This window comes from Protopterus annectens, chromosome 8.part0 (assembly GCF_019279795.1).
Source record: "Protopterus annectens isolate FY-2018-M chromosome 8.part0, PAN1.0, whole genome shotgun sequence".
NCBI lineage: Eukaryota > Metazoa > Chordata > Ceratodontiformes > Protopteridae > Protopterus > Protopterus annectens.
In genome coordinates this window covers 1075331750-1075357425 of record NC_056741.1, presented here as the reverse complement: position 1 = coordinate 1075357425, position 25676 = coordinate 1075331750, and the positions used below count along the sequence as shown (strand labels likewise).

General features: G+C 38.4%; 1 protein-coding gene across 1 annotated transcript in view; it reads left to right on the top strand.

Moving 5' to 3' along the window:
* LOC122809226 (semaphorin-6D-like) overlaps positions 1-25676 on the top strand; it is a 955253-nt gene that overhangs the window by 783095 nt on the left and 146482 nt on the right. The window contains exons 9-10 of the mRNA XM_044080542.1: positions 21553-21643; positions 23413-23535. Coding sequence (XP_043936477.1) covers positions 21553-21643; positions 23413-23535 — 214 coding nt within the window. The remainder of the gene's footprint in view (positions 1-21552; positions 21644-23412; positions 23536-25676) is intronic.

Genomic DNA, 25676 nt, shown 5'->3' with positions numbered 1-25676 from the left:
CTATTCAATCAAAGCATGACCCAATGTAAGACAGTGTCCTGCAGCCTGTATTGTGCTGGTATTGCATATTAGTTAGTTTGGTACTTACGTATTATTGCAACCAGATTTTAGCGATAATACCACTTGCTTCCCGATATCGAAATCTGACTGTTTTTGTTGTACAAATGTCAGCAAATGTCTTTTCCTTCACATTTAAGGTTGTTTTAAGACAGGTTGTCAAGAACAATGGAGAAAGTCAGCGTGTCGCTGTGGCTGTGTGCACTTTACTACCCGCATGTGTGAGGCTATCTCATTTGTGCATTAACAGTGCTTGCAGCCACAGCAACAGTAACTTTTCACGCTGTTCTTCATAACCCTTCTTAAAACCACCTTCTCTCAAAAACAGTCCTTTTTTCTCTCTTTCTTGTCAAAGTATGTGTTACAATACATGTTTTCGATTCAGTAGGACTCCAAATGGTGAGGAGGCGTCCATCTGTGTGTTTTAATCCTAGAAATGCATCTTAAACTAAGCAAAATACTGTGTTGTATGAGTCTCAGGAAAGCTGTGATACCTGAAACCCAAATGCAATTATGACCGTTATTCATCAGCATTTGCTGCCACGAAAAAAAAGGAATGTTCAGCGGGCGGACTTTCAATAAGTTACATGCTGCTGGCAGTAAGTGCATAAAGGAATAACAGCATGTTTTTTTTTTTACATTTTATTGAAAACACTCCCAGAAAAAAACTGTATTGTTAAAGGAAATGCACTATATGACAGTTATAAACCACGAACGGTTAGATGTCGATATCTGGAAGCAAGTGGTATTATCGCTAAAATCTGGTTGCGATAATACGCAAGTGCCGTTAGTTTTATCAGCTGTGTCAGTCCCAGATATGGCACCCCAACCCCATGTAGAAAATGGGGGTTGATGATGAATCCCAGTAGGACTGTGACCCATTTTCATGAGAAAGCAGGAGTCTTTATAGATTAGGTTTAATTTTGTCAAAACACCAGGGACATTTTCCTCATCTTTTAGCTTGAGCACTTAGTAAAATGTGTGGTATAGTATTTAAGAAAGTGGCGATGTGTCTCTGAGAAGAGATAAAAGTGTGGAATGCTACCAAATTAAAAAATAAATAAATAAAAAAGGTGGAAAGAGATGGTTGGAATGTTGAAAGAGTGTGCATGTTGTTGATTTTTAGTGAATCTGTGAAGTCCAGGCAGAGCTCTAATGAAGTGTCACAGAGTCTTGGATTCTCAGGCAGAAGCTCCACATTAACATGGAACTGCATAACTATGACAACTGCAGGCAAAATTTAGGATCCAAAAGAGTCTGTGAGTTCTAGGGAAGTTGCCAGTAAAGGTACGTTGACTACTGAACATAAGTACAGTGGATATAAAAAGTTTACACACCCCTGTTAAGATGCCAGGTCTTTGTGATATCAAAAAAGTGAGATCACAATAAATAATTTCAAAACTTTTCCCACCTTTAATGTGACCTATAACCTGTACAATTCAATTGAAAAACAAATCTGTTAGGGGAAAAATTATAAAAAATAAAAAATGTACAATAAGCTGGTTGCATAAGTGTGCACACACTTAAACTAATACTTTGTTGAAACACCTTTGCTTTAATTACAGCATTCAGACTTCATGGGTACACACCAGCAAGCAATTAGAGACTATGATTAACCCCAAATAAAGTTCAGCTGCCCTAGTAGGATTTTCCTGGCATTTACTCAGTTGCCTGGCATTTACTCAGTTGCCTGCTACAGCAAAAGCCATGGTTCGCAGAGAGCTTACAAAGCGTCAAAAGGATCTCATTGTTGAAAGGTATCAGTCAGAAGAAGGGTACAAAAAAATTTCCACAGCATTGGCTATACCATGGAACACAGTGAAGACCGTCATCAAAAAGTGGAGAAAATATTGGGACGACAGTGACATTGCAAAGATCTGGACATCCTTCCAAAATTGATGAAAAGACAGGATGAAAACTGATCAAGGAGGCTGCCAAGAGACCTACAGCAACACTGAAGGAGCTGCAGGAATTTCTGGCAAGTATTGGTTGTGTACTACATGTGACAACAATCTCCCGTATTCTCCATATGTCTGGACTATGGGGTAGGGTTGCAAGACGGAAGCCTTTTCTTACACAGAAAAACATCCAGCCCCAGCTAAAATTTGCAAAATATTACTTTGTCTCCCAAATCAAAAATGCGTCATGGTCTGATGAGACCAAAGTTGAACTTTCTGGCCACAATTCCAAAAGGTACGTTTGGCACAAAAACAACACTTCACATCATCAAAAGAACACCATCCTCACGGTGAAGCATGGTGGTGGCTGTATCATGCTTTGGGATTGCTTTTCTTCTGCTGGAACTGGGGCTTTAGTCAAGGTGGAGGGAATTATGAACAGTTCGAAATACCAGTCACTTTTGGCCCAAAACCTTCAGGTGTCTGCTAGAAAGCTGAAGATGAAGAGGAATTTCACTCCTTCAACACAACAATGACCCAAAGCATACATCCAAATCAACAAAAGAATGACTTCACCAGAAGGAAATTAAAGTTTTGGAATGGCTCAGCCAGAGCCCATACCTAAATCCAACAGAAAATCTGTGGGGTGACCTGAAGTGGGCTGTACACAAGAGATGCCCTCACAATCTGACAGATTTAGAGCACTTTTACAAGGAAGAGTGGGCAAATATTGCAAAGCCAGCATGTGCCATGCTGATAGACTCCTACCCTAGAAGACTGAATGTTGTAATTAAATCAAAAGGTGCTTCAACAAAGTATTAGTTTAAGGCTGTGCACACTTATGCAACCAGCTTATCGTACGTTTTTTATTTTTTATATTTTTCCCATAACAGATTTGTTTGTTTTTCAATTGAATTGCACAGGTTATAGGTCACATTAAAGGTGGGAAAAGTTTTGAAATGATTTATTGTGGTCTCATTTTTTATATCACAAAAACCTGACATCTTAACAAAGGTATGTAAACTTTTTTATATCCGCTATAGTATATAAATGAGGAAGAACTCAAAATAGCATATATTCAACTGGCTAACCACTGGATGCAAAGGGGCCAGTATGCACCACATACTATTTAACTCAGATTTTGTTTCCTTAGAAAAAATGCCTTTTGTCTGGAAGAAGTTAAGGCTACTGTTCAAAGTTGAGAATAATTATATAAAAGCTTTGCTACACATTGGAAGTGAGTGAATGATTTTACTTTTGAATCAGATAACATTTTGTCAAGTCTAGTAAATAAATGGGAGTTTACTTAAAATTCTAAGCTTTAGAGTGATTATACTGTATATAGTCTAACCCTAAACATAAAGGGAAAAGCGTATGGGTTAGATTCAATAAAGCATGCACTAAACATACACTGTTCTGAGTGAACAAACGACAACAGACATAACTCACAATTTCTTCCTCCTAATTTTAGTTTTCCTACTGATATTCGTGCAGCTTTAAATATTGACAGGGAGTCATACAAGTGACCACAAAGTGTAGATTACATGTACACGTAATGTAATCTTTCTGAGTGACTAGAAAGCACAAAAAATGAGACAAGAATTTTACTGAATACATATCATGTGCACTCAGTGTAGGCTTTATTGAATCCTGCCGTTTATTTTCTTAAGTAACAAGCCTTTGAGTCATGAACTAATTAAAAACTCGTTCATGGAATATTGCGAGATGCAGGGTAGCTAACAAAAACATTTTAATAACAATTGTTTAGGGACATGAGAGTGGTAGATAGACATAGTGACAAAATTATGCTTTTTCCAAATGTGTTAGAGATTTAGCTTTTTAAATATCATCTGTGGGAGACAGATGGGTAATCACAAATTCAGGCCAGTCACAGTATTAGTATGTTTGTAGTGACTAGGGTCCCATCCGAGTCAATGTGTTAGAAGATATTCATCTTGTAAAGAATGAGACCGTATGAGTGGCAACCGTGAAAGGGACGGTCTGTGATTCACCAGCATACTTTTCATGTGACTGTTCAGAGAAAAAGGATAAAGGGAGGTGCAAGTGACGAAGAGATGTAGGAGTAAGGTGAAGATGACAGTAAAGTAGTAGAAATTGTGCAGGTCGTAGAAAGATCAATAAGAAGGTGAAGAAGAAAATGGCAAAGATCGGTATCTTCTGCAGTAAAACATGAGAATATAAACATAGTTTTACATAAAGTTATAGGAAAAAGTGAAGAACAAGAATATGGATATCAAGAAATAGAAAAATATAATTTTACTGAATGAGTGGTTAATAAATTAAATGCAGTCAACCACAGTGAGGTACGCATTTTGATTGTTTATATGTATGTATACAATACAGACAGTGCATACATATACATATATGAGCAGGGTGACAAAGGCCTGGAGTGTGGCATGAAGTGTAAATATTATGAAAAGCTGAAATTGTACAACTGCTTGTACAGATTGGTGTAGAAATACAAAAGCAGGCATGATTTGTATGCAAGATATTAGGTATGTGGAAGAATGTTATAGATTAAAAAGAGAAGCATATTTTGAAAATGAATGATAATGTGGTCTCAAGGTAGAGAGAAATGCTCTGGGCTAGCTTTCTTTATTAAAGAAGGAAGTGATATTCAAGAGTTAGATTTTAAAGATGTTCAAAAAATAATGATATGTTTGGATTGTCTAAGAAGAAAAAGGATTAAGATTTTTGATATGTATGACGCAGTAAATGTAGCAGAGGAGCAACAGACCTTATCTGATGACACAAGACAAACTGTTGTTGGGGGATTTGAACTATTTTAATAGGTCAAGCCAAAAGAAAAGATAAAGGTCTTAGGATAGGAAAGTGGATTTTTGCAGAGTGCAGTATTTATTTATGCTGTGAAAAAGCGATGTATAAGAGACGAAAGTTAGAAACAAGGCTAGTCTAGCTACGTAGCAGGAATAGAATAGCAAGTTGTGAAACTGTATACATATATATTTTTCCCATTACAGTGGTCTAAAGGTGGCATTTAGCAAGTCATTAAAATGCAGCTTGATAAGGAGTGTTTAAAGCAGAAATGTTTCTACATTTCTGGAAAGATCATGGCAAGATGAAGCCTATTTGTTAGACAAAACAGTGAAAGATGAAACAGAAGTATAAAATAGTATAAAAATACTGTGTAGAAAAAATATTAGTCAAAATTGTGTGTAAATACAGTAGTGAAGTTGTAGAAAATGGAGCAAAGAAATGTTACTTATGATACATAAGGCATTTGAAGTAAATAAAAATGTAGTAGATGGATACAAATATGCATAGTAAATGACAGAAAAAGGTGGCATGATCTCTGATTTTCAACTCTAGTAATCAGTGTTGAACTCTGACCCCTGGTCAGTTCCTGATTGTAGTCTTTGTGGCCTGGGTTCAGTTAGTGTTGGAGTGTCTGCTGTAACCAGCATGGGTTCAGATAGTGTTGGGGTGTCTGCTGTAACCGGCATGGAGAAGGATATGTGTATCTGCTCGGGGGTGGGGGGGGTAGATTAGAGATACGCAGTGTTGCAATCCCTATCTAAAAGGGTGGTGAAGCAAAGGATGCCCCGGGGCTGTTGTTCAGCCACCAGGCCTGATATGTTGCATCCCTCCTTGTGGGTACACAAAAGCGTGTACTTGTACAGAGTGTAACGTTACTGCTGCTGCTATGAAACGGATCTTTCCCTTCCCTTACAATATGCCATAATTGCTGGGATGCTGGTGAGGACATACACCCACCCCATGTTTGCCTGGAGGATGACTCCTTTAGAAGGCTGTCACCCTTTTACTGGGGTAACCAGTTCAGGGAAACAAATAGGCCCATGTCCATTTGGGGATGTGCGGGTTGAGGCTTGATGGTCACCATGCACAGTGAGCAAACAAGCACATAGTGACCAGAGATCACTTTTTTTATATGTTTATGCGTGCAGATTTCAAGTGGAATTTTGCATGTTCTTCTCATGATTGTAGGGGTGTTCTTTAAATGCTTTGCTTTTGTCCCACCTCCCAAAATATGCTGTTTAACTTTCTGCAATTAAAATTGTTCATATAAGCATGTTCTATTTACATTTGATATCATGGACCGGGTTTTGGTGGAAAGGGTCTGAAATGGTCACTTCACATATCCAGTTAGAAAATTAATGAACTTAAAATTTAATTTTATTTCAAAAAGTGAAATGGAACCCTATATGCATGCACTATACCTGCATTGGGTAATGGATTAAGAGGAACAGGGAATAAAAGAAAAGAGATATGTGAAAACATATTTAACTAGCAAGTTTGGAAAAATTGGTGTCAAAGACAGAAATATGTAGAAAAAAGTGGATTAATGAGGAAACAGTAGAGAAACAGGAGCTATAAAAAAAAGTGCAAGAAGGAAACTGCACCGGATGTAAACAGAACTTCAAAAGGTTTGCATAACTGGCAGTTAGATTATGTAACAGATGTGAGTAAATGGAGTGAGGAGGGAATAAAAAGACTTGACATGTGTAAACAAAAAAATGTAATATTCATTAACTTTAATTTCAGACAATGATATAGGTACACATACAGTAATAGAAAACAACCAATATTAACAATTTTCATTGTTTGCATGAAACATATTTATATGTTTTCTCATTAAGAAGTATCATTCATTCCAACATTACATAAATTGTTCACTTCCTGCATTCCCTTAAACCTCATTACTCATCCTGAACATTATTCTGCATATACTGTTCCAACAAATTCAATTTATTTGTATTTAATGCGCACCTTCCCTTTCCAAAGATCCCAGCAGCAGTTCTGTTATCACCTTTACAATATTCAGTGCTAAATAAAAATTGGTTTTAGATTTTGATTTTTTTTTTTTTCTGTAAGGTCAATTTCAGAAAGAAGATTTGAGACTATGTATAAAACTTGATGAACCAGCAAGTAATCGCACCAGAAAAGTCTGAAGAAGTGGTATGGTATTACTGTGAAAGCACTTTCTTTCTCTGCAATAAAATATTTTGGTACGATTACTTGCTTTTTCATCAAGTTTTTGGATTTAGCTGCATATCGAGCTGTCTTCTGCCTGCCTTGGGGAATTTTGCAGTTTTACAGTTTTGTTTGGTTTTTGCAGTTGGGTTTGTTTTTGTTTATTTTTTAGTAATTTTTTTTTTTGGCATCAGTAGCATTAAACTTAGTGAGGCCTTAACATGTCTAAGTAATTCAGTTATAAAATTGCTTTGAAAAAGAGGCAGTCTTATTTATAAAAGGAGTTGGACAACTAGATGGATAACAATAAACCACCGCAAAATAAAAAAACGATACAGGAGCATGGTACACAGGAACCGCAGCTGAACAAGTAACTTAGACACTAAAAAAAACTTCATTACATAAGTGCTTTCATCTTAATTCGATAAGACTTCATTAGATAAGAAAATGAATCAAAGACAAGTATTTAAATCACAGAAAAATCCCATGATCACTTTCTGCCAAAAAATTAGAAGTGGCATTGCACATAAAATACACGTGTCTAAATATGTGTAAAAACATGATTCTTAAATAGAAATAGCAGCAATTAAAATGTACAAAAAATATAATGTATAACAATTACAAAAAATATATAATACAAAAAATATCTATTATAAGCCTTCAATTTAAGCAAAGAAGAAAGAAATGGACCCCTTAATACCTGGATGACAGCTAACATTCGATCTAAGCTGCCAGGCCAGCTCTCTCTTTTCCAATTTTAAACTGCAGGGACCACCTTGAATACTAGGCATAACCTGTTCTACAATGAAAACATTTTAAAAGATGACTATGATAAACTATAACATATTTTGCAAGTGCATTAACCTGATTGGCATTCTTAATATCATGGAGATTGTTTGTACAGCTTTTCCTTAAGTGTTCTTTCCGTCTTCCCAACGTAAAAACATAAATATGATTGACAAGATGCAATATAGACCACTCCTTTGGAAGTACAATTAAAACTACCAAAAATATTAATAGTAATTCCAGTGATTGAAAAAACCTCACCGTCAATAACTTTCCTACAATAATTACATGCCGAATAATGAAACATACCCTTATGAGAATTATTGCTAGATAGATTACAATTGGACTCCAAAAAGGACTTGAAACTTAAATCTTGTCTATAAACCACCACAGGGTGAACCCCCCCCCCCCCAACTTCTCATGACTGTCCTTGTTCTCTGTCATAATGGACCAATTTTTATAAAGAATAGATTTAATATAATTACTGTCATAGCTTTAAGTAGTAATAAAACTATTATTAAAATTGGTTCTCCTCATAGGTGTCTGTTCCAAAGGCTGAACTCCAGAACCCAATTAATGTAAACCTTCCCTCTTCAGAATAGGGGTGAAGTAATGGATTTCCCTTTTTCAATCAACTTCCTCCACTATATTATCAATGAAAGTCTCTGGGTAGCCCCTCCTAAGAAAAATGTTTTTAATAAACTGACATTCATTCAAAAAATCTTCAAAAACATTCATCATCCTTTCTGCCCTGACCCAACTGACCTTTTACCACACCTTTTTTTATGGGAGATAGGGTGTGCACTTTAGGCAGAAATGTCATGGATCTTTTATTTATTTTGTGGAATGTAACAGAATATCAGAAAGGGAGCACTCATTTCAGATGCATATGAATACGTGTTATAGCTCTTTCTGTTGTCAAAAGCACAAAGTAGAATTTATTTCATAATTAACAAGCATTGAGGGCACCTCAGTATATCCTGTTGTAAAGACCGATCTGTAGTATGGATTTAAATATTAATGTCTACACTATTCCACTTTTTGGAACAGAATGATGATTCATCCATTTCTGATTATTTTCAACCTCTGTTTTGCACAAACACATGCTTGCAAACTGTCTCCATCCTTTTTCATGGCACTGTCAAAATTTAACAAATGTTAAGTAACAAACGACTTCTTATAGACACTCCTTAAATATCTGTGAAAGAAAGTTTTCAGTGAGCACAAAAGTAGAAACCATGTGGGAATGAGACAAGGCACCCAAGGCCTATCTGAAAGCCAAGCCACTGACCTGCTATTTTTTTTTTTTTTTTTTTAATTGAACTCAATAACCTGCTGTCACTTTCATGTGTGCCAGTCTTGGGCTTCAGTGTTTCAGTGGATGATGCAAAGTCAAAATATCAGGTTCACCTGTATCTGTGGTGATGAGGGATGAAACCCTGAGTATAACTCATCCGACTGGGATTCACTTAGTAACTACAGCACTGGAGGACTGTGGGCATTTGAACAGGATGCGAAGAATTGTGATTTCCCTGGTGGAGACCAGGGAAACCACTTCCCTTTCTTCAGAGTTGGGGGGGGGGGCAATTTGCTATAATGTCCTTTTGAAAGATGACCAGCACAGTCAGCAAACTGTACAGCTTCCTTCCCCTGCTCAGCTGAGCATGCTTGGAGGATATAAGGTAAAAGGGAAAAAAATCTCAAACCCACCCTCTGATGACTGTCAAAATGATTGCTCCTCACAGTTGACCCTTCTTCAGTGAAAGGAATAAGTAAACTGATTGGCCAGGAGTGGGCCAGTAATTAACAGAGATTGGGGACAAAAAACGCAAAAAAAAAATATATATATATATATATATATATATATATATATATATATATATATATATATATATATATAAATAAAATATACGTGTGTGTGTGTGTGTGTGTGTATATATATATATATATATATATATATATATATATATATATATATGTGTGTGTGTGTGTGTGTGCTCTATCAACACTATAAAGCCGAAAACTCTCAAATCCAAAACCTCAAAACCATGAAATTTAAAACCACGAACGTTACAAAAACAACAATACACCACACAAACAAACACAAATATACCTACCTCCTGACACTACAGCAAACCAAACCAACAAACACAACAAAACAGAACACCCCCACACACCCCCTACTTATATATACTAACTCTGAGGTTGCACTAAAATCTGGAAGACAACAAACCCACTACCACACATTCTACACCCCCTTACACAAATGCACATCACATACATTCAAACACGACCACCCTCAACACTTACATACTCACACTCTTACCTACCTACCCTAACCCACACCTAAAACTCCCCAAAACACACACACACACACACACACACACACACACCTTTCCCAAAACTTTAAAAAACCTTACACTTACCAAATGCATCATCACCACTGCAGGTTCGAGATTTCCGTATTCAACATTCTGAAGATGCAGAATCATGCAGATTTGACACTTTGGTCTCAAGATACTGAAATTTGATATTTCAGTATTTCGAGATTCCAAAGTGAACCACTGTGTGTGTGTGTGTGTGTGTGTGTGTGTGTGTGTGTGTGTGTATATATATATATATATATATATATATATATATATATATATATATATATATATATATATATATATATATATATGTATATATATATATGTGTATATATATATATATATATATATATATATATATATATATATATTTATCATGTGTACAGTAACAGTAAAGCTTTCTTTTTGAGCATTGTCATACCTGGAGCTCCAAAGTCGTATATGTTGGAGTGTGCCAAAACCAGAGTGGAAACTCAGTCAAGGTATGTCCACAAGTTTTTAATGAATCCACACAATATGAACGTTTAAAACAATGAAAACATGAACACCTTCATTCATACAAATTTGGATTTATTGGTGATTTAAAGTGCATTTCCACTACTTTTGGTTTGTATGTAGGAGTGTGTCTGAAATACTAAAAAGCTCATTTGGAATAAGAGTTCATATTATTACCTGTTTGTAGGCCAGTAACCAGGCTACAGACTATATGGTCGATATTGGCCATTGAATCTGTCCCCACTGCCAGCTCCCACTATTCATGGGTACTAGTGGTAGCAACAGCTGAAAAGAACCTATCCATGTTTCAAGCAGGTCGCATATGCCATTTTTAGATTCCAAGAAGACCATTGAGCAAAGACATTTATAGCTTGAGGGCAGTTTTATTTAATTTCACTGTATATAGTATCTCATGGTACAAAACCTGCATCTTGGAAGTCTAAACTTTCTACCCTGCTTTTGTATAATTACACACCGACTGACAGAAACACATGTACAAACAAAAACACTTATGTATTGTTAACTCAGTGGTGGATGACTTCATCAGTTAGGACCAAAATACCTGCACCCCCTTTACAAAATGGGGGAAAATCTGCATTCATCCTGTTCCAATTTTCTGAGTTGTGAAAAAAACATCTCTGGACATGTTACATTAGGCAGTTCAGATGCTACAAAGTAATCCTTTGTTATTCTGCCAATTAAAGAACAGTACCAGACACACAAACTTGTTCACTTTGTTATATTTTATTATAGTGTGTGTCTGGGTATTGTTGGCCAAGACCCAGACAGTTTTGCACAGGCATACTCACTTTAGTAAGTGTATTAAAACATTAAAATAAAACTAAAATTCCTTCTGTAATAGGTGCTTTAGAAGGTTCTCACCATGTGGCATATTAAAGGAGTTGGTACTTGAGCAGTATAAAGCATCTTATCTATATGGACTGTAGTTTGGCATTGTGAAACGAATGTAAACATTAGGCCTAGGCAGTAATGTATGACCAAGAGTCTTAACTAGTGTTCTGAAGGGTCAGAGAGGAGGACGTCTGTTTGGCAATCTGTGGCTGCACTCTTCTCAGCCATGTACTAACACTGGTTTTAGTCCAGTTTAATCACTTTCTTTCAGTATTCCTTAGAACTGATAACACCTGTAGTGTATTCCTGGTTGTCAAGCAGCTTAAATTATTTTTGATTGTTAAATGCAACACACATTTGCCTGAAAGATTTCTGTAGAGGGATACGATGATAATTGTACTAACAGGCTGTAGTCTTGCATTTAATTCCCTAAGTTACTACTTGTAAGCTGTGTATCTCTTAAGCAGAAGAACAGGGAAGAAGTGCTGGTGCTGGTCATCTCAAAACACTGGCACACTCAGGTAATGTGATACATATTAATGGTCCAAGAAAACATCACACCATCTGTGTTTCCATTTTCTCTCTGAAAGTCACTTAATCGGATAGTACTGTCAAGTCATCCCTGAAAATATACAGCTGTGCCTAGTAAAATACACGATTGTCCAATGAATAAAATATAAGTGTAGTATTTGGGTGCAAAGTAGAACATTAAACACTGACCTATTTCCTCTTTCCACGGCTTGGAGATTCTCTGTATTGTCATTTATGACATGTCTGATAAAAGTTAGGGGAGACATGATTGCACTGTAATGTTTTCAAATTAAAAGATAGCACAATGTCTAGGAGCTTACATCTTACAAAAACAAATGAAGTATTTTAATGACCGATGACTCTTTGAAAAGTGATAAGGCAGTGAATAAAAAAGAAGGGCAAACCTGCACTGCATTTTAGAGAAGCATTGCACTTTGGAAATATGAAGTCTTAACTGACAATGGCTGCCTCACCATATTGTTTGGTACAGAATAAATTATAAAATAATTGTAGTAACTTGGAATAACAGAGGTATGTAGTGCCACAGGGAAGATAAAGGTGCAATGAAAAACACTTTCAGCAGTTTCTTCCCTTAGTGTTTTTTTTAATTATGCCAATACAAATAGAGAGAATTATGCACTTCAACCAAGCGTACCAGGAGATTTATTATACTTCTAGATTCAGAATAACATGTGACACTTTTGATTCACTTGGGCTGTCCGCTGTTAAACCAAATGCAGACAGGCTAGGTTATTATGGAGAAAACTAAGCAGTAGGCATTCTCTCATGTCCTGTGCCCACTCTATCCAATTCAAATCTGGAGGTGGGGACAGAGCATTGTATGTCAAGCAGGAATTAACCCCAAATGAGATACAAGTAGTCTTGCCACATGACACACGTGTGCAAACTCACACAAACGTGTGCACACCCGCACTTGCACCTAGGGTCTACCAGTTCATCTGACTCATGGAATTTCTTTGAAGAAACAAAGAAAATCAGTAAAACACATAAAACACACATGAACACTTAAGTCTTTTTTCTTGCCAACCATCAGCCACTCTGTCAGACAGTAGGTCCATTTGGTTTTGCTGTTGCTACCCCTTTACTGGCGTGGAGGGAGGGGCATGACAGACAGCTGTAAGTGAATATCATTTAGGCAGCCATCAGAGGTTTTCTTGTTTTATTCCTAACTCAGCCTTGCAAACCCAGTAATATGCTACAGGATTCTGCATGCAGTGGATGCCAGTGAGGGAATGTTACTCAAATCACAAGTGAAGTAACTATTCAAGATTGCCCTATCCCTCTGCAGGAGCCAGAATCCTCCCACTTTGCTTTGGTCTCCACTGAGGAATATACCTTGGGGCTGTGCACCCTAGGCATACACCTATCACTTTTTCATAGGTATTTACTAGGCTGCTAATCTATAAGAATAATTAGAAGCCTAGCCATACATTCCTGTGAAATTTTTAGCCCTTATATTTTAAGTACAAAGAATCCAGACATGAAGAAAACATTTACATGTTTCTGTTAGACATGCCAAGTTTCAGCCTTTTTCTGACGTCTTCAGTACAGCATAAGTGGATTGTATGGCCAGACTTTATAATACTGAGCTCAAATCCAAGCCAGATGTCCAGAAACATGAAGGTGCCTGCAAAATATCCCAAATAACATCCAAAACAAAAGCTAAAAAATCACACAGATAAACATTTCAGTAAAAACTACAAAAAACACACAGTCTAGCTGGAGTCTTTACTGTGTAAAATATTTTAAATCCCCTGTAGTGGAGGCAAGTGACCCCTTAAAGACATATCATTTTTTCAGCTACATGGCAGTTGAATTACATTTGTAGTGTTAATGGGTACATTCTTGTCAGTAAGGCCAAACTCCACTAGATGTAGGCATGCCATGTTTCATCCTTTTACTTGCCTCCTCAGTACAGCACAAGCTGACTGAAGAGAGGCAAGCCTGTGATGCCATGTTAGTCCTGTCATCCCCCTGCCAACTTCAGCACAGCCACTTATCGAACTTGTCTCCTGAGCCTGAGTCAGGGCTATATCCCTGTTTGCCAGCAGAGCTAATTAAAACACAGCTGAACACCTGGAGGACATGCAGACTTCACGCAGAAGACACTGCAGCCAGTAACTGACTCAGGAAATGAGATATGAGGTAGCTGTACCAGAGTGCTGCCAATTGCACTATAAACTGAAACACTGTTTGCTGCATAATGCATTAATGCAGGTACTAGGCTTAAAGCAAACTTCCTTTTTGTTATATTTTATTCAAAGTACTTTTATTTTCATCTCTCATGTAAACTTTATCTAGTAAAGATAATATTAACATTTGAAATGGGTGCTCAGATTCATTTGCTGAAGAATTCCAGTGGTTTAATCAACATGTAATTTTACAGCAGCTGGATTTATTGATGGCTTCCATGCAGTTTTCACAAAAGAATGTATGGGTGGTTGCATCCACCATACTAACAGCCACATCACTCTTAGACTCCATCCCATGACTGTTGGAATTTGGGCATTTTGCCATAATGGGGTAGGTACAGTACATGAAGCTGTACCTTAGAATGTCCCACATATCAATGGCTAACTGGCCACAAAAGCAGGTTTCTTTGGGATGGCAGAGCAGTTGCTCTAGGAAGGGTCCACAGCATGGCAGTCTGACGTTTTGCAAAGACATGGCTCCAAAAGTGCCTCATAGACTGTCCAGATTCCTTTGAGGGTGCAGCCTGTGTATCAATTGAGTTTGGATGCACAGCAGTCTTATTTTGAGTGCTGGAGTAATGTATATATGTGCACATAAATATGTACGTATGCAGGTACATGAAGGATGTATGACATTAGAGCTTGGAGGTATAGTTAAGTTTGGGGGGTGTGAGAGATGTCCTCCCATATGGGAGGTGCAGGTAGGGCCTGCCCCCCTGCAAAATAACATTCCTCTGAAGTTTGCTGAAAGTTATTTCTGACGGTTTTTTTTTCAATCAGTAAAGAGTTATCGATCAATCAAAGTGAACCCTGGTTATTGAGCCCCTGAACTTTTGGGATGCATTAATTTCCAGAATTATGGACTTTACCCCATTTCATCAGAAGGAAATGCTTATTCCTCTTTCTGTCTCATAAGCTACTCTCCAATGCACACTGCTGCATGTTTAACATAAGATAATGTTCAATAATTCTTGCAGACTTTTTGATGTATCCTAAATGCTTACAATTCTAGGTCATAGCATTTAGCCTTCTTCAGTCTAAAGGAAAGTTTTTGTGCCTCCCCTCAATATGGGAAAGTATTTTTGGTCTTCTACTACAGAAATTTAAAACTGCATATGATGTCCCATGCATAAATGTATGCATACTTGATATAACCAAGATTTGGCTTAACACATTTGACTGGATACAGTATGGGGTGATGGGAAAGGACCCTAAAGCTAGATGTCTTTCCCTATCACTGTTGCAGTACTCATTACATTAAGGATTCGCTGCCTAGGGCAGCTTGACATCCAGCCAATATACCAAAGACAGGTAGCTTTAAGGTACGCCATACATCACACGTATGCTCCTTGCTTAGCATAGGGCATAAAGGTGATGTCTGGACGTACCATCCTCAGAGCTTATTGCTGCCAGTCTAAACACCATCTCGTGATCATCAGTCTTAATGCCTACATTCCGTTGCTGGTTTCTGAGCCGTTGCAGATAAGTACCCCACTGGGGTTTCTTATTTACTTGTTTTTTTTTGGTTGCTTGTGGGTTTCATGATATCTAAAAAGGAAAAATACCAGTGTGGGAGACAGATTCCCAATAAAGACCACCAGAAACAGTGTCTGTTTTGACTTGGCACCTTGCATTACCATACATCCTGTTCTGTCAGGCTTTTGTACCTAAAACGTTGCATAGTAGACTCTCTCATTTGGTGCTGTATCTTGAGAATCAGTGACTTAAACTTCTCATGAAAGATACTGTGGAGGGAACTTTCTGCTCTGAGGGACAGCCATCAGTGAGGGAGGAGGTTAAGTAGCCTGGGCCGGAATCTTTCACTCTTCAGCCTCTAATGGATGTTTGTCCTGAGGTGAATGAATGCCCTGAGGTTCGCCCAGCTTTGTTTCTTGGATTCTTCTGCCTCAACCATGTTTGGAGGCCAGCAGGGATCCAACTTTAAGCATGTCCAAGGAGGCTTTGCAGATGTCCATTTTGGACATTCAGGGGGAAGCACGGTTGATCATTTCTAATGGGCCTAGATGTGCTCCTCAGAGTGTAGTCAAAGAAGAAGTTCTGTCTACTATTATTGAATGCCATGCTGGGTCACACTCTTCCAAGTTGTATAAGACAGACATCCCATTAAAGAAAATGCAAAAAAACAAACCTGTTTCTCCAGCCTCTAAGGATCCACAGAGTGAGTGGCAGGCCTTTACTCAGTTTTGTTTACTGCTTTGATGGCATTGAAACCTTCGCAGGGTGTTTCTGATCCAGCTCCCTCTTGGATCTCTACTCCACTTAAGACCCAGAGAACAGGATTCCTGTGAGAAGGAGTTGGATTCTGATCAGGAATCTCTTGCTTATGCTCTTATGCTTCCCAAATCTCTTCTCCTTTGGACTGTGGACTGTGGGTCAGAGGAAGAGGAATCTACCTGTCCTGAGAGTCACTTTGAAGACATTTCTTTTGGGGACACAATCTCCAGGATGATGGAATTTTTTAAATGGAATTGTGCTCAGGTCTCTGAGATCCGTAAGCCGTACTGTGAGTTGCTGCAGATGGAATCTCCTAAACCTTCAGCTGTTCTTCCTGTTTTGGCTGCTTTGTTGGATGTGTTTTTTAATCCCTCTAAAGCTCATGATTCTGAGCCCTCAGCTCCCAAGAAACCTGATAGGTTTTACAGAGTGCCTGAGGAACTTTTTGTACAAGTGTCCTGCTGTTGACCTCTCAGTGGTGTCTGTAGCCTCTGACAAGCCCTCTCAAGTGCTTCCTTCACCCAAGTTACTGCCTTCTGATAAAGACAGCAGAACCATGGAAAGGCTAGGCCAGAAGGTTTACACCTTGGCTACCTTGGCTTTTAGGGCTGTTAATTCAGACCCTTATGTCCATGTATGTGTTAGCTCTCCTCTCAGGCTTGTCGGGTTATATCTGATCTTCCAGACTCTGAGGGAAAAGCTCCTGTTCTGTCCCTGTTAAAGACTTTCTCACAGGTGACTTCATTAAGTGTAGATATGATGCCGCAGATGCTTCTTCTAGGGCTGCTGTTTTTGGGTCAGTGACGAGAAGGTATTCTTGGCTTCAGCTTTAACCATTGCCTGATGATATCAAGGCTAAGTTGATGGATGCCCCTCTTGATAATAAACACTTGTTTGGGGGAAGCTGCTGCTGATTTGTTGAAGTCCCTTCAGAATAAGGGGAAGGCTTTACAGGAACTCAAATGTGTTTGTTTCTCCTATTCCTAAATTTTAAAGAAACTACCCCAGTAAGCCAGCCTTTGTTTGCAGGCAGTCTTGCCCTACTCCTAAAGGTAAAATGGGTAGCAAGTGGGTTCTTCCTGCAAAGGCTACTCAGACTTCAGGGACTCAGAAGTCTTCCTCTCCAGACAAACCTGTTGCTGTCTGACTATCCGATTTTTCCCAGCCGCTTTCCTCACATTCCTGGGTTCTGTCCATTATTCTCCAGGGATATTTTATGGTGTGGAAATCCCTTCCCTTTTTATGGGTATTTCTCAGTCTCCTTGGGAACAGTTCCTCTTTTTCCCACAGGTGCTTTGGGACCTTTTGAATCTGGGTACTATTCAAGAGGTGCCTGTGTCCCAAGGGGGGATGGGGTTTTACTCCAGGAAATTTCTAGTACCCACAAAAGAGGGTAATTGGAGACCAGTGCTAGACCTCTCTCATCTAAACACTTTTCTGAAGGTGCCCACTTTTCAAATGTCCCTTCAGACTTTGTTCCCTCTTTTGCTTCTTCACGCTTGTATGGTGTCTCTGGATCTCAAGGATGTTTATCTCCATATTCCGATCCATTCCCTTTTCAGAAAGTTTTGCATTTCTCTGTTGCTTCTTGGCATTTTCAGTTATTTTCTTTGCCCTTTGGCCTTTCTACTGCCCCAAGGATATTCACCAAATGCCTCGCTCCTGTGATTGCTTTTTGCAGGCTTCAGGGGATCCAAGTATTTCCTTACTTGGACAGCCTCCTGTTTCAGGCATCCTCTCCAGATATGCTATTGCAGAAGCTTAATTTTGCCATTTCCCTTCTTCAGAGCCTGGGGTTCACAAGTTCACAATAGAGTTCAAAAAGCCTTGTCTAACTTCTTCTCAGGATCATGTTTTTCTGGGTTGCAGGATTCAGATGGTGCCTATGCTGGCATCCCTGCCTCCTGCCGAGGCCTTAACTCTTATTTCCTTCTTTTAAACTCTCTTTTTCTCTGGATTACATTACAGCCAGGAAGTTTCTGAGATCATGGCATCCACCATCTATAAGCTCCCTCTGGCCAAACTCCATTTGAGAAAGTTTCAGTGGTTCTTGAAGTCAGTTTGGCTTCATTGTGTACATCCTCTAGAATCTGTAGTTTCTGTTCTACATTGTCTCAAGAAGGAACTTCACTGGTGGATGCAGAAGTCCTTAAATCCAAGGCTTCCCTTTTCATCCCCCTCTTCTCTCTTCAGGAGCTGTTCATAGGTGATTCAGATGTGGGATGGTGAGTAGCTTTCGGCTCCCTATAGGTGCAGGGAGTCTGGTCTCCTGTTCAACAGAAGGAGCACATCAGTGTCAAAGAGATGAGTCCTTTTGCTGGCTCTTCAGGCTTTTCATACTCTTTTTTACTCCCCAGGACCTCTCAAGATATTTACATACAATGCCAAAGTGATGTGGTATGTAAACAAACACAGGGGAACAAGATCTTCTCTTCTTTGCCAGTTGGCACTCCTGGTGTGGGATCTTGCTGTCTAGTATGAAGTGACTCTTCAGGCATTTTGCATTTCCTCTGATCGAAACATTGTGGCAGACACTGAGCAGGTCCTTAGCTCAATCTCATGAATGGATGCTTCACAGGGATGTGTTTCTTGATATTATCCACCAGTGGTGTACTCCTCAAGTAGATCTGTTTGCCTCCCCCCTGAACAGACAATTTCCTCGTTTTTGCCAGAGTCCCAGGTCCACTGGGTTGGAAGGTGGACACTCTCTCTTTTTTTTGGCAGGGAATGTTTCTTTATGCATTCCCTCCCCTTCCCCTTATTCCAAACGTCCTGTTCAAAATTCAACAGGATGCTCCCAAAATCTTGTCGGTGACTCTCTTTTGGCTGAGACAGCATTGGTTCCCTCTTCTGCATTTAGCTAAGGACAGTTATCACAAGTTACCTCACAGGGTGGACCTACTTACACAAGACAAGACATTTCTCATCCATCCCCACCTGTTAACTTTTTTCAGCTGACACTGTAGGTAATAGGTGGGTGATAGGATTTTGATTCCACATTGACACCATTTTTCTGAGGATGTGCTTAGGGTCCTGCAGGAGACAAGGAAACCCAATACTAGGAAATCCTGCTTATTGAAATGGAAGAGGTTTTCTGTTTAGTGTCTCTGTTGTAACCTGGATCCATTTTCTGTGGATGTTCCTTTGATTCTTTATTTGTGTGAATTGTTCAGTGCTGGGTTGGCTTATTCTTCTAAGGCCTACTTATCAGCTATCTCTACTTATCTGCCTTTATCTCCTCCTTTATCTTTTAGATTTGAAGCTAAACAATTCCTTAAAGGTGTCCTTCATATTAGGCCTCCCAGGAAGCCTCTTCCTCCTCCCTGGGATCTTAGTATTGGTTTTGGAAAAATTTACTTGGACTCCTTTTGAGCCTGCTGCCTTAGCTTCATTGTAACATTGTGTTTGGAAGACTGTACTTTTATTGGCCAATACTTCTGCCAGACGGGTGTCTGAGCTTCAAACCCTTGTGGCTTGTCGTCCTTGTTTAGTGTTTCATAAGGACAAGGGTGTCCCCACACATTAATCCTTCTTTTATGCCCAAGGTGCTGAATGAGTTGTCCCATAATCAGTCTATTCATTTGCCCACTTTTTTCTTTCTCCACACTCTGCCAATGAGAAGGTACTGCAGACATTGGATGTGCATAGACAGCTCAGATTTTATTTGGATAAGATTATTAGGAAATGTGATCAGTTTTTTTTTTGTTTCCTTTTATCCTAGGTCCTTGGGGTAGCTATATCCAGGCAGACTGTCTCTTCTTAGATTTCAAAAGCGGTTTCTTTTTGTTATTCTTTTCATGGTACGAGCATTCCTTAGTCCGGAAAGGCTCATTCTACTAGAGCTCTTGTTTCTTCTGGTGCTTTTCTCAAGGGTTTGGATACTAACTGTGTTCTTGAGGCAGCTAGCTGGACTTCTGTGCATACTTTTACCAAGCATTAAAAGTTGGATGGAATCTCTAGAGCTATAGCTGGATTTGCTAGGGCCATCCTTCATGACTTCCTAGAGAACTCTGCTGGACCTTCCTCCTCCCAAGTTTCTTCCTGAGCTTTGGTACTCTCCCTAATGTAATGAATACTGCAACAGTGGTATGGAAGGACATAGTACAGTTGTGTAAAATCTTACCATAATGGTGGCTGTCCTTCACTTCACTGTTGCAGTATTCACTCCCTCCCTTCTCCCCCTGGTCCATTTCTCTTCTGGATGCACTGGTTGCCTCTTGGTTTTCCTTGGACTGGTCCACCTACTGGGACTTTCAGTTCTGAGGATAGCACATCCAGAAGTCACCTTTATGCTCTGTGCTGTGCAAGGAGAGTACATATGATGTACGGACTGGAGTACCTTATAGCAACCTAAGGCTTTTGTATACTGGCCGGATGTCAGGCTGCCCTAGCCAGGGAATTCCTAATTTAGTGAATACTGCAACAATGAAGGGAAGGACATCTACTGTTATGGTAAGATTTTACACAACTGTACTTTATATACATAAATAAGTAAAGAAACAACCAGACATATTTATTTTTACTGTTGATTTGTAATAAGTTATAAATATTTGAGTCTTATTCTTTGACATTGATTCTGATTCCACATACAAAATAGTACATGTAATTAACGTTTTGAGTGCACACTGTTTCCCGTCTTCCTGGGTCTCCCCTGAAGCAAGTTCAAGCTTCCCTAGGGAGTATGATCTTCCACTGAGATGCATTGCCCTGCTTCTTTGTGGAACTGATCACACATTGAGGACTGATGCATATGTATTTAACTAATATTGTTAACTTTGTAGCTGTGAAACAAAGCTATCAATCTGTAGAACAATGAAGCCAAGTTTTGTGGTATGAAGACTTTTTCTTTGTTTTGTATAACGTGTGATGTACAGATATTATTGTTACCTACTTTTGAGTATTTCTCTAATTTTCAAAAAGAATGTGCTATCTCTTTTTCTCCCTCGTATGCCTGTATAGAAATTAGACAACCAATGGCATTTTAAGGGGATGGGTTGACATCAGATTTTGTCTACTGAGAGTTTTCAGAGCTGTAGTCACGGTGAAAATATTATGCATTACCTCATATTTTGTTATAGGAGAATTAAAAAAAAACATGGAAGTTAGCTGTGATGACTGATATTTCCATATGCCTCTTTTCAGATGAGCAGCCTGCAACAGGATGGAGAAGAACTGAATGGTCAAGCTCGCTGCCCTTTTGATGCCAAACAGACCAATGTGGCTCTTTTTGCTGGTATATAATGTTTTTTGGTGAAATTTGTTGGATTGTTTTGCATTTACTTTATGGGAAATATACTCCTGGTAGTATGTTTTTTGTTTCATCCCAATAGTATGAGTTATGTTTATTTGAAAGTAGCAGTGTAAGTACTGAGGTGTGTGTTTTTTTCTTTGTAGAGGTTACTATGTACAGTATGGTAAGATGGCTGTACTTGTGCTATGGTGGTGAATGTGTGTTTTGTGTGTGTGAGGTAGTGAATACTGTGTATATATGTATATAGTTTTGTGTATTGTAGTGTTCCGTGGTCAGAATACTTATAACTTGAAATAAACATGCAGTGAAAATGGATTCAGGAAAAAAATATTTTCATAAAGTGTTGTATATATCATACCATATTAGACATGCTAGGTAGTGACTGCACACTTAAAAAAGAAGTGGTACAGAATAAATAAATGAAATGACTCTCCGTTCAGTCTGCAGCTGTCAAAATATTCTTCGAAATCCTTCTGAACTGCAGTACGCATAAAGGTCATTGAGGGTGACGATGAAACATTAACACAGACGTTACCTGGAGTGCTGATGATGATTTTGTTGTACAGTAATTGTTTGGCAGTGGTGCTATGTGATTTTATACATATATATATATATATATATATATATATATATATATATATATATATATATACACACACACACACACACACACACACACACACACACATGTGCACACTTTTTTTTTTTTTTTTTTTTTTTTTTAAATCTCATCACTGTCACTGTTTTACTTGAAGATTACATGACTAAGTCACGGACGTTTTTTGCACTCCAGTAATTTCCCAGTGTAAAACATTTGGGATTTAATGCAATTAAGAACAATAAATCTTATCTGGTGGTGTTTAAAACAAGAATACAGTTGCTGCTTTCTTTTTCAAGTATATTCCACAGTATTTCTTTCTCAGGAACTGTTCATCATAGAATTTGTTTTTCCATTTTGGTGGTGGTTGGAGGGGGGATAGCTGAAGACTTCCTTACTTAATAAATGATAACATCCTGATGGTATATGAAGGTTCAATCCTTTGAAACTTATAGCTTTGAACAAACTGCTTGCTAGTGATTGCGCTGTCTGAAATTTTGCATATCACAGCAGTTTACTGTTTTTCCATTCTCGGAAAGAAAATATAACCTCTATAAAAACAAGTACTTTTTTGTCATTCAAGAAAAAAATGCAGTCTCATTTTGATGAGGCCTTCAGGGTAACAGACTCGCATCCATTATTTATTGTTAGTAGGAGTTTTTGTAACCAGACACTGACTGCTTGATGCTAATAAAAATGAATACAGTGTGGGGTGATGAGAAAGGACCCCATAAAGCTAGTTTTAAGTATAATCACTGCCAGTGAGACAATTGCCGTTTAGCTGACTTGATTTTTGATGTACCGTATTCTAAATTAGGTAATATTTGGTATACCATATTGTAAATTAGGTAATAACTGTGAGAAAGGAGAATTGACTGAGGGCTTAAGGCAGTCATGTTTGCTTGATGTCTAATAGTAGGAGAACATTGGCATTAGCTACAAAAACCTGTTACTCTCACACCCCACCAGACTAAATGAGTATAATGAGAGAAACCTCTAAATCAAGGTTGTTAGAGCAACAAACTTAATTGAATCTTTTAAGCTTCGTTCCAATTAATCCATCAGTGATGAAACATTTGCAGTCCTCTTGTGATATCTTATGGCAACCAGTGTTTTTTTTTCTTCCTGTTTATCAACTGTCACTGCTTTATAGATGGAAATCTGTATTCTGCAACCATGGCGGACTTCTTAGCGAGTGACGCTGTGATCTATCGAAGTCTGGGAGACAAGGTGCCTGTCTTAAGAACAGTGAAGTATGATTCCAAGTGGCTCCGAGGTAAGAGGTTTTGGAAAAACACATATCAGACCACAATGGTAAGCAGATATTTGGTGAGGGAAACTTGATCAGGATGTTTATAGCCCTTGTTAAAAACTTAATTTAATTTTGAGTTTAATAAATGACATTCTTCTTGCTAAGTAGTGGGGTAGCAAGTCCATTTCATTCATCCTACTTTCATTGCCCTGTGTAATCTGACTAGATCCCGTGGTGGTCTTTGCCAAACATACAGAAAATAAAAAGCAAAACACATGCTAAAGATTAGCCAACTTCCTTACCAAAGGGAGTGAATCGCAATTGATAAAGGCAAATTGGTACAAATCTTTCAACACATACTTGTTTACTGAAAACTATTTCAGTGCAGTTGATTAGCCAAAATGACACAAACTGAAGATGAAATGTATTTTTAATTTTTTTTTCTACTCCCTCACAAACTCCCTTGTTGGAGACTAAGTACCCCCACACCCTTTCTTGAGAGAAAGAGGATTTACATTGTGTTATAAAATCAACTTCAGGCAGCTGGGAATGACAAATCTGGGTTTTCCACATCTTCCATCACCATTTACCAAAATATCTTAATTTGCATGTTAGACTGTCCAATTCTAATCTTACAAAGAAATTAGTAGCCAAATTTCCAGATTATAGGAGCTTTAAATTACGTTGTTTTCTGTTCATTATAAACTCATCCAAAAATTAATGGCAGTTCTAAGGGCAGGTGACTCATTATCATACCAGAGCATAGCTCCTGTCATGCAACCTAATTTATACACTTGTTACTAATGTCTTGCTACCCCCTTACTAGCCAAAGTATTAAACCACTGGCCACATAATACTAGATTTCTATGTTTCTCATCAGTTTTGGTATTAGTTCTGATTGTACTCACTTGACTACAACACTAAGGTTCTTTCTGTTTTCAGCTTTCAGTCATAAGCTTTGGAATGCAGTCACTGTGTAACTTGTGAAATGTTTGTTACTTTCAATATGTGTTCCAGCTGTTAGCACTGTTTTTGCATCCACAGTATTTGCATGTAATTATTTGTATTTGTGTGTTGTCATAGTTTACATTGGCATTTTATTACAGTGCCATTATTCGCTTGTTTTTCTGTGCAGCTTATATACACACACGCATATGCAGGTGTGGGTGTATGTGTGTGTATATATATATATATATATATATATATATATATATAAAGAGAGAGAGGTTCATAGATTAGTACTAGGCTAACTGCCTTTGAGGACCATTTTAAGCCTAGCCAGTTACCCCATTGTAGCTGAAAAAGGGTCCCTGGACCAGTTCACTTGCCCAGTTAACAAATGTAAAATATATAAGTAAGTAAATAACTGCAGTTCCACCTATTATGAGTTTCTGCTCCATGTGTCTAGTTAGGCACACACCATGAGTGTCATGACTTGCATCTTTATTTCTTTGCATCCCCCTTCCCCCCAACCCCAGCTGGAATGATATCCACCTCTAGACTGACCCACTTCTCACAAGACCAGGGCCAAAAATCCTTGAGGTCACATTTGGTAGAGCAATTATCCATCTTTTGTGGTGAGAAAGAGGAGATCCAAGTATCCCAGCCCAATGTCATCTGCTGGTAACCACAGGGATTTTTTTTATATGCCCCACATTTTCCCTTGATAGGAAGGTATGTGATGATGGGAACATGTGCACGTGGCTACTGGACCATGATGTATTATGTCAGCCCTTCTCTCAGTGAACACGTGCTTGTTTCACACTATTTTTGCTCTACGGTGTCCACATAAGAGTAGAAAGAGCCAGAAAAAAAAAAACACTATCCCTTCATCTAAGATAGATAAGTTGGCTGTCTGCTGCTCAAGTCTACCCCCCTGACCAGCACTGCAGCTTCCCGGGTTGCTAGTTAATACTAGATCATCACCATCACAGTTAACACCCAGTCCCTTCACAAGCTGGCTGGCTGGCTAGCTAGCATATATCTTTTGTAATTATTTATTTTATGTAATATAACTATGCCGTATTTAGAAATGATGTTTTTTTGTCAGAATGCCTGGCTGATTAATTGGCATGTTTGATTAAACGTATGATTTCAGGATTCTTTTTTCCTCCAGTATTCAAGAGGTGTTCTGTTTATAACTGTGCACTGTGTAGCATCAGATG